This window comes from Crocodylus porosus, unplaced genomic scaffold (assembly GCF_001723895.1).
Source record: "Crocodylus porosus isolate Cpor-Errol unplaced genomic scaffold, CroPor_comp1, whole genome shotgun sequence".
In the NCBI taxonomy this organism is placed as follows: Eukaryota; Metazoa; Chordata; order Crocodylia; family Crocodylidae; genus Crocodylus; species Crocodylus porosus.
This window is the reverse complement of record NW_017728950.1, coordinates 63,543,176-63,553,497: the sequence shown is the minus strand read 5'-3', so window position 1 is coordinate 63,553,497 and position 10,322 is coordinate 63,543,176. Positions and strand designations below refer to the sequence as shown.

At 39.6% G+C, this 10,322-nt stretch overlaps 1 protein-coding gene across 2 annotated transcripts in view; it reads left to right on the top strand.

The window, feature by feature from the left end:
- Positions 1–1,872: 1,872 nt before the first annotated feature.
- TRPM3 (transient receptor potential cation channel subfamily M member 3) overlaps positions 1,873–10,322 on the top strand; it is a 253,510-nt gene continuing 245,060 nt past the window's right edge. The window contains exons 1-3 of one of the 2 annotated variants that reach the window (XM_019555208.1): positions 1,873–2,188; positions 2,609–2,688; positions 3,367–3,571. In XM_019555208.1, the coding sequence (XP_019410753.1) occupies positions 2,138–2,188; positions 2,609–2,688; positions 3,367–3,571 (336 nt within the window). In that variant the 5' untranslated portion in view covers positions 1,873–2,137. Of the gene's footprint in view, positions 2,197–2,608; positions 2,689–3,366; positions 3,572–10,322 lie in introns of both variants that reach the window. The other variant, XM_019555207.1, reaches the window with a different exon arrangement.

Genomic DNA, 10,322 nt, shown 5'->3' with positions numbered 1-10,322 from the left:
ATACTGGTGTGCACCTCCCCAAGTTAACATACTAAATGCATGTACATGTCTGGGCTTGAAGTTGAAAAATGATGGGGTACATAAGCCAAATTAATGCAACTTCCCAAATATTTCTATTGTGATACCTGAATACCTGGCCTGGCTTTTTAAATGGAGTTGATAAATTTCATTTAATTGCTATTAAAAAGCCCAGGAAGCCAATAAAAAGAAGGCTCTTTACATGTGAAAAGACAAATAACTAAGCTGAAAGTTGGTCAATATAATATCGACTTACTGGATAATATGGCATACCAAAAGGTAGTTCTCAAGCACTTTTCTACATTGGGGGATGGGGGAGTGTGATTGTGCTTTAGAGCTGTCTAAGACTTAATAATTTGGAAATATCATAAGCTCTAACCCACTTTTCATGGACTTTTGTAGGCCTCTGTTCCCCTCTTCTCTGGATATACATGCATCCTTGCCTCCAGACTCTCTTAAAGCAGTGCAGGACAGAGGAAAAAGAAAATCAAATAAGGCTTTCTTTCGAGTTCTTTAGGACCTGGGCTGTCTCCAAATTGCAAAATCCTGATGTTTTTAAAGGGAAATCAGATTTTTTTTTTAAAGTAAAAACTAAAACCCTCAGCTAAATAAAGCCAGTAACTAATAATAAAAAATCAGTTTCTTGTGCAAAAGCACAGAAAGGTTGTTATTTTTTGTTCAGTGACATAATAAACATAGTTACAAACTTAGCTGAATTTGTTTTGGCACTATTGAAATATAACTTAGTGTTTTAAAAGTCTGTGATTGTGAAGCGACAGGTAACCTAAAGGCTTTTCTCAGATCAAATTTATTTCTACACATCCAAGAAATACAGGCCTTAGGAATGAAAAATAAATGGTAAACTTCTGTGGTACAAGATATACTGTAAGTTGACAATATGTGTAATTTCAGACAGTGGTGAGCTTTCTTTTTCTATATATGTTGCACTTTCTATCTTGCAGGCCACTTTTCTCGTGTTCTCAGTTTTACATAGGTGTCATCACATTGCAACTTATATTGTTTTCTCAAAATTAATTGCTTTCTTTCACTTTTTTGTGCTTAACATTAATAATATTCCTTCTTCTGTCATGTAACTAAATTGATTTTTTTTTTTCTTTGCATATAACTGGTAAGATTTACCTGCTTCAGCTGAATTCTATAAAGCAAAATCTTAATTTGGCTCAAAACACTATGAAGCAATTTAATTCTGTCTCTAGGAATTCTCTTGCTGATTTACCATGACTCACTGGCTTGATTTATCTGAAACAATTCAGAGAATTAGAATGATTTCAAAACTTGAAAAAATCTGTTTCCCTCACTCTTTAAAAAAAGGAAATCTCATTCTTTATTTAGAAGCAAGAACATATTAGAAAAGATACCTTTTGAATTAAAAAAGTGTTTGACGCTGTGTCTTCAAAAAAGTCTAAATCAGCACTGTACAGTCTACTCTACAGCCAGCTTTCTTCAGTTTTTATTCAAAACATTGCAATGAATTAATAGTAAATTGCCTTCAACTTTTTGTCCTAGTTTGTATTTCTACAGATTTAACTCTAGGTCCATGGATGGGCATTAATTTCTATTGCAGCACATTTCTGCACAGGAAATCTGCAGTAGTAGAAATCTTCCCGAGACTGGGCATGCAGGCATTTCAGCTTGCCAGATGCCCCATCTCCTCTGCCCCACATGCTTTCCTCAGACCAGGGTCACTCCATTCTGGGGAAGGTTGGGGGACCAGTGAGAGTGCTCCTTCCAAGTACAGGAGGGGTCTAGGGTCCTCCCCAGTTATGTGGAGGGGGGATGGGAGCTGTATGCTCAGGACAAATCCAGCCGCCATTGGACTCAGGAAGGCTCAAGGGTGGCAGCAGCTGCTCAACTCCTGTCCTGATTGGGAAGAGTTAAGCTGTGGCAAAAGTGCCTCTGCACTGTCCCCAAACCAGGGTCCCCCTGGTCTGGGGAAGGTGTAGGGAAGCTGCTACTTGACTCCTCCCAGTCACTGAGGACCCAAGTGGAAAGGTGTTCATTCTAGGGAAGGAAACACTCATGCAGAGGAGATCCTTCAGGTGTCAAAGTGAAAGATCTTTCTCTTGGATGGGGCTTCTTTCTTACAGGGAAAAACTGAATGAATACTTGTACGCTGACAATTTCTACCAGGAGAGTGGTGATTTACCTTGTACAAATGTAATGCCTCTGTGTGGTTTAGCTCACTTAAGTCACATTAATTTAAAAAAAGAGAGAGAATCTTGAAAGCTGTTTGTAAAATAACAAGTTTCTTACCTACCACTACCACCTAGAAAGCTTTTATCCCTTATTTTTTATTAATTTTGGTTTAATAATTCATATTTTATGAGTCAGCAGAGATATCAACATTTTCCGTCAAATAAATGTGAACAATTTTTAAAGTCCATATGTTTGACCTTTTCTTGATTTGCTCTCAGAATGAGCTCAGATTCTCATAGAAAGTATCTGCCAAATATATTTGCATGATAGGCAGTTAAAGATACTTTTCAAGTTTGAGTTCTCTTCAGTTATACTTAAAATTGTGTTTAACAAGCAAATAGAGCTTACGGGATTTCTTTCTTCTCTTTTTCAGGCTCAGAAATCATGGATAGAAAGAGCATTTTACAAGAGAGAATGTGTTCACATCATACCCAGCACAAAAGACCCCCATAGGTAATTATAATAATAATAGTATTATTTTCTTAGTAGATAGGAATACAGGAAAATGACTGCAAAATAGTAATTTTTCTTGGCAAGTCCCTTAGTATACAAGACAAATACTTTCAAAACATTGGAGAGATGGATTGTCATGAGGCATGCTACTAATACTTTACACTCTAAAATGAGTTAATTGAAAAACTTGCAATTAAATTTATATTCATTCTTCTTTTTAACTTCTTAATCATCTTGGTAAAGTATTCTAGTTCCTTAAATACTTTTCCTCTGCATTTGATGTATAGCAAGTAGCATAATAAGAGACTACCTTTAGATACAAGCCACTTGTATATCTAAAATATGTTGATGTTCATGTGAGTATTTCATTTAACTTAGTATGATCCGTGTAGAGATAAAATATTACAAACACTTCTTTTTTTAATATTTGTGTATTATGACCAGAGTATAGCTTATTTGTTGGATTAAAAGCAAAGCAGAAGAAAATAGAAAAACAGAGAAAAGTTGCAGTTGCTTTACTCAGTTTGTTTCACAGATATTTTAATGTATTTGTTTATAAGACAGCTTTTGATAACTCAGGCCCTTTCGTGATGAGATGCTTTTTATAAAGACTTGCATTGTATACAATTTCTACAGGTATAGAGCTTGATTGCAAGTGACTTCTGTTTAATGCCATAGGTGTTGCTGTGGGCGTCTAATAGGTCAACATGTTGGACTGACTCCAAGTATCTCCATTATTCAGAATGAGAAAAATGAAAGCAGACTGACTCGAAATGACATCCAGTCAGAGAAGTGGTCCATCAGCAAGCACACTCAGCTCAGCCCAACAGATGCCTTTGGAACCATTGAGTTCCAAGGAGGGGGTCACTCCAATAAAGCCATGGTAATCAAAACTCTTTCTTGGAAAAATAAGCAATGGTATTAACCCCAAAAGGCATTTACAGATAGCAGTTTGCTTTCTTATTCTTACATTGAAAATGTATGTCCCTATAAGTATCATGCATCCTTCGAGGAAATAACACAATTAGAGTATAATGTAGAATGAATTAGGAAACCTACAATGCTACTCTAAATGGACTATTGTCATGATAACTGAGGCAGTGCACTGAGTGGTTAGAGGAGGACCCAGATGCCAGAATACCATGGAGGAGACAATATGAGAGACTATGAGACAGTTACTTATGCTCTTCAGGAAAGTTATATTGTATGTCATGCTATTACTTTGAATCCATATTTAAACTTTATGGATTTTTTTTTGGCTAGAATGAGACTAGAGCTATACTGATTCTTGCATCTGCTGTATAAATATATTTTTTTTAAATAATGAATCCTTTTAGCAGTACTACTCTGCTTGTACAAAACTAGATTTCAAGGAATACTAGCAAAGGTTTGAATTCCTAGTGCCTTCTCTCCAACCCTCCGGTATCTACTATAGTTGTAACTTTTCCTTTGGTCTTCCTCCTCGTCGCTGAATTTTCCTTTATTTGCTAGTTGGTCTACACCAGAGGTGCTCAGCCCCTGGCCTATCAGCCAGATCTAGCCCCTAGCACTTTGTCATCCACTACTCTGTGGGGCTCCCCATGGGCCATGGCCCTGCATGCTAGATCTGGTCTACAGGACAGCATGACCCTTATCCTGGCATGTGGGGCCAGGTGGAAGCAGCAGAGGGCCCTAAGGGCCTGATCCTGGCACATGGAGACAGTGCAGGTCCCAGAGACCAATCCCTGCATACAAGGCTGGGTAGAGGTAGTGCAGGGCTCCAGAGACCAGTCCCCATATACAGGGCTGAGTAGAGGTAGTGCAGCATCCTGGAGCCCAAGTTCCAGCTCATAGAGCCTTGAAGAGTCCCAGGGCCCTGATTCTGGCATCAAGGGCTAGGCTGAGGTGGCACGGGCTGCAGGTCCTCAAATGGAGGTGATACAGGGTCCTGGAACCCAGATCCCATCGCATGGGGATGGGTGGAAGCAGTGCAGTCTGGATATAGGTGTGTAGGTCCAATCCTGGGGTCCAGTCCAATCCGTGGACCAGCCCTTTGCCACTCATTGACCTGTGAAGCCAGAAAGTTCAGCACCACATGGCTGCACCTCCTGACATATAACAGGAAGGTATATTTGACAATTTAAAAATTTTTGAAGATATTTTCTTTCATTTACATTGCATTGTATCCCTTTGACAATGTCAGTAAAACATGAGGGAGGTTTTCAGGCAATTACATACATATGTCCCATGTAAGGTCAACACAAGTTAGGCACTGAACTGGTATTTGCACTGTTGAAAATCTCCCCTGTATTATTTTGAAACTTGAAGAGGAAGTATTGTTCAATGGTTAGGGGCGTGTGTAGATGAAACAGGGGCCCTAAATCGTAGCAGTGAGTTATTAAACCCACCGCTTCAATTTAGGGTGAAGCAAACTCCCGTGTTGTGCACGCACCCTGCACTTACCTGCCTCTCTGGTGGTGGGGAGGGAAGGGCAAGCTGCCAGTGGGCAGAGCAGTCCCTGGGCTGCAGGGGAGGCTGGTACTTCCCTCCATGGCAGAAGCACTCCCCCACCCTGCCCAGGCAGCACCTGCCCACAGGTACCAAACTCAGGCAGTCCTGGAGGGCACCACAGCTGAGGAGGAAAGCACCAGGCTCCTGCACCTCTCAGGCAGGCTCTGGGGGCGGGAAATCAGGCTCGCCACTTTTCTTGGGTAGAGACTGCCTTCCTGGGCTGCTGCCAGGCTGCCTGCAGGGCTTCTTGCAGAGCCGCAGAGCTGCACGCGGCTGTAGGGGCAGCAAACAAAAACTCCTCAGAGGAGTTTTAGTTTGCTGTGCTCCAGGTCATTTAAGGTGCATTACGCCACTGAATTTCCTACAGCTGCTGAAATTAATGCGCAATACGCAACTGAAGCATGCAAACACTGACACCATTAAAGCACTGCTAAAGCATTTAGTCTGCTTTAAAGTGTCATGCACCCATGCCCCTCATTTTGTCCACACAGGGCCTAGAGTACTAGCTTGGGACTTGGAAATCCAAGGTTTTAGTTCCTGCTCCAACATAGGTTTGAGCAGGACAGTTTGGGTATGTCCATAAGGTGCAACCTAGTACCATGTAGACATGTCTAATGCATTTTCTGAGTATACTCTGCTTTCCAGCAGATCTAACCTGACACTGTATTTACAGTACCTGAGTTAGTCTGTTTGGAGTTAGTTCGTAGGACTAACAAATGGCTGTATGCAACTGCTTACCTACCCTTCTCACTAAGCAACTCAATGCATTGAATAACATTCTCAAACATTGGGAACATGGTCTTTAAAGGCAGGCTGGTAATAACAATCTCTCAATGCTTTACAAACCCACTGAAAGATAATAAGACTTCTACTTTCTCTCACCAAAAGGAGCCCCTATTATTATCTTGAAAAACACCTTCAGTGGTAGCCCCCACTTTTACTGGGGTCATGTGCAAGAAAAACTTTGTCTCCTTGTATCTGAAAACATATTTTAAAAGGTCAGCCATTTGTTTTAGAGAACTGCTATTATTCAAGGACATTTTTAGCATTTTTAGGACATACTGGATTTGTGATGTACTTATGGGAGATTTCATTCCAATCAAAAATTTGCTCATTTACCCACTCTCTTCTGCAATGTAATTCCTTCTTTTGGGGGGTTCTTGTAACAAGGTTTTTAGCATACTTCACAGATTTGTTGGAATCTGACATGGCCATGAATGCTTCTGCTATAGTCTCAAACTTGCAACCTCTGAGCTGTCAACCATGCCTTAGAATGTAGTTACACATTCTTTCTTAGCTAAACTGCATCTGCCTTTATATTATATCCCTGATAGATGGCAGCCTGGCAGGCTACATCACAAGAGGCACAGAGCTTTTCCCATGACCTCTAAATTGCTGTGACAGAATTGTAGCCTTAGTTATCACTACATGATTATTCCTTGCATGTGCTGAGTTTTTAATTCTAAGACTTTGAACTGAGAATCTACTCCCTGTAGGTTAGCTGCAAGATAGACATGGTCACTGCTTATATTTCCTCATATGTGACAAGTATTTTCTCTTTTCTGCAACTTTTACCCAACTCTTTACATATCTTTTAAATTGTACACTATAATACCCCAAAGGCCTCTGGATAAGTAATATAACTGGATATAATTATACTGCCCAAACCAAAATGAGCTGGACGTCTTAATAAACGCATCACTGTGTTTCTCATCATTAATATTTGTTTGCCCAAACAAAACCACTATCTTGAGTTCCCCCTCTCCTGTTTAGCACATGAGTGAATCTTGACACCTTTTCCTTAATGGATACAGCTGAATCCCATACAGATTTTTAATGGATTCTGCTTTACTGAAATGAAATTGCTTGGATCATAGTTATTCAAGGTTGGATGGTTGATGGCTGTTTGAAAGGCTCACAGTGATTACATTCATTCATTCTATTTTAATAACTTCCTGCTAATCCAGTGCATTTCAATGCTACATTTAATATGCTCAATGTTAAGCATGTCAAGGTTAACATGTTTGTAAGTGCAGAAGACAAAATTGATTACCATGGCACAGCCTTAGTGTTCTTTTGTTCTTTTGCATTGTGTTACATCACTGTAGCCATGCAGCAGGTAAACAGAGTTGTCAAGTAAAGCATCTCATATGTAGCCTTATTTGGTTATACTTCATTAAGAACATCAGTCAGATGTAAAGGCATATTTTAGATTTTAAAACTTCAAATTTGATAAAACATCTCTGAAAAGCCATCAGTGCAATGAGAGGTACAAGGGGAAAATCTTTTAAATGAAACAAGTAGGCAATGGTACAGCTAATTGTAGAATTAAAAATAAAACAACTTATGGAGATGAAACAAAATTCACAAAGACCTTCAGTCCAAAAGATATTGAAATCCATGGGAATCTCCCATTGTCTTATATGGGTTTGGATTAGGACCTAGTATGTTAAAATGAATATTAACTAATAGAATCCAATCTTGCTTTTGTGGATTTAATGAGATTTTCTCTTCAATTTCAACATTACGCTGAGCCAGATAAGGCTTTTTGCTGTGAGGAGCACAGTTCTGAAGATTGAGACGCAATGTGGTTTGAAAAAGCAACACATTTTCAATTCTTTTTTGATATAGGAGAAAGGGTCATGACATCCTCCAGTTGTCAGTACTGAGAAAATGAAGGAATAAACCTCAGACAGCTTTGCAAATTGTAAAATATTATGCAGCACACTAATCTGGCGAGTTTTAAGATGTAAGACTTAAGAGTCAAGTCTGTCAGCTGCAGAATAGGTCTGTATGGTGAGTTTGTAAATGCTGTTATTCACTGAGAATCTCCCTCAAATTATTAGTGTCCTCAGCAATCAGCTAGCCACAGTGCTAACTGTGTTTCATTATCTGTACTGTAATAGAGACATATTATTTGGAGAACATGATAGCTCAGGCTATGGTACACTTTATCTTTGGGTAATTCAATTCTAGCTCAGATTGGGCTTTTTGTAAGCATCTTTATTGGGCAGTGAGAAATAAATTTGTGTCTTAAACTACTTCCCTGATAAGAGATGGAACCAGCATAATCACAACAAGCTTTAAGTAACAATTTTGTTGACAGTCTCAGTAGCCCGGCCAGGGATTAAATGGGCATAAAGAGTCCTTTGAATTAGGCTGTAGCTCCAGCGAAATAGGTCAGTGATGAGGCAAAACACATCAGCAGGTTGCTGTGGTAGATTTGATATTTCTTCTTCAAAGTTTTCTTGATTCACATAAGATGCAACCTTTGGTGCTGTCAGTCTGGTTCCATTCATAAGCCCTGAATTTTCCTCTGTTAAAAATAATCACTTATGGAGTTGACAGGCAGGAATCAGTTTAAGAGATTCAGGAGTAGAGCAGTGGTTCAGCTCAGGTTCATATGTAAATGTGAAATTCTTTTTCAGCAAGCCATAGCAAGGGAAGCCAAGAATGGCAACAGTACTCAGTGAGATTTTTAAACAGAAAAATGGAAAGGCCTAATGTTCCACTGCAAAATTGAAAGAAATGAATTTTTAATATGTGCAAAAATGGTTTTAAAAGCATTTATTCATAATTTAGTGGATGCTTTAGAAATGATGACAAAAGGATTTTCTCAGATACACCAAATTATATCTGAAGTGATGACAAAAGAATTATTCCAGAGACACTAAACTGAAAATATGCTCCATAAGAGGTAAAATTAATTGGATAATCACAAAAATTGAAGGCTTCCCAGTTCCCATATGCAGTAGAGAAAACAACATTTTAGCCCTTTGGGCCTTTTTCAGAAAAAAACTTCTAAACAGTAAAGCTCATCCATGAGTATTTAAATTCCCTGTAGCACAGTTGAGAAGAATCATACAAATTTTGTTTAATTGAATTTCTTCTGATAAAGTTAACTGCATTCTTTTTTTTCTCAGGAGAATAGGCATTTTCACCCACGGTATGAGAACATGTCATCAGTTGAAATTAAAGATAACAAAATTTAGACAAAAAGAAATATTTCTTCGAACTCTTGCAGTTAGGGAATGGAAAGTGTCATTCCTGGAAGTCCAGGAGCTTGATAGATAAGAAGATGATTGATATTTTTACCAACTAGTAGCTCTGCGTGCTAATATAAGGAAATTAAATCACATGTTCAGGGCACACATTAATTGCTACATGGGCATCTTTGTTAACAAATAGAAGGCCCAGGAAGTCCCTTCCCAATCCTGTGTTTTTCCATTTAGCACCCTAGTATTAGTGATCCCTGGAGCATATGGTTACTGAAGTGTGTCACACAATTACGATTTTAGTCTTTTGTAGCTGAAGACTGCCTTTCTTCTGGCATGGTCCAGAAAATAAATATCCATCTCTTCCCAGTACTCCTGTGTGTCACAACTTTGACATCCCTTGTTTCCTAATAAAGTTCATTCACTTCAACATTCTCACTGTGCTGTAGCACTTTGCAAATGTAAGAATTCCAGCCATTAAGGCTAGGAACAGACATCACACACAAACCAGTTTAAGTAACCAGAAACTGCTTTAAACCTGTAATAGAACAGATGTTCAGTGCATGTAAACCAGTTTGAAAATGGCTGAAACCAGTTTGAGATGAAGCTGGTTGAATGTAGTAATCAAAATTATCTAATTTGGATCAAACTGGTGTATGAAATGTCTGTCCAAGACCCCTTTCTGGTTTAAGTTAAATCAGAGTCCCCCAGCATCCTGCTATGCTCTCAGGGCTGGGCAGGGCTCTCTGCTCCAGAGAGCTGGGCTGCCCCCCACCCCTCTGCTCCCTGGCTGCAGCTCCAACAGAGACTGCAAGCACCTGCCTGGCTTCTTCCTGCTCCTCCCCCCACACTCCCCACCACCACAGCCACCACCACCACCACTCCCTATTGAAGCAGGGATTCCCCGCCCACCAAGCGGGGATTTCCCCCTCCCATCTGCCTTACACAGGCAGCTCTCAGCGTTAACTAGCAGACCACATACTGGCTACGGTCCATGCTGTGGCAGAATACACAAAAGCAGACAGCACAGTGTAAGTTTAGGGCTTTTTGGAGTTAATCAACAGGTAGCTGGTAACATCCCTCTGTTCCTTCCTTGAAAAAAGTTGTTTAAGAAGAGCTTGAACTAATGAGAGAAGCTTTTGTTTTCTT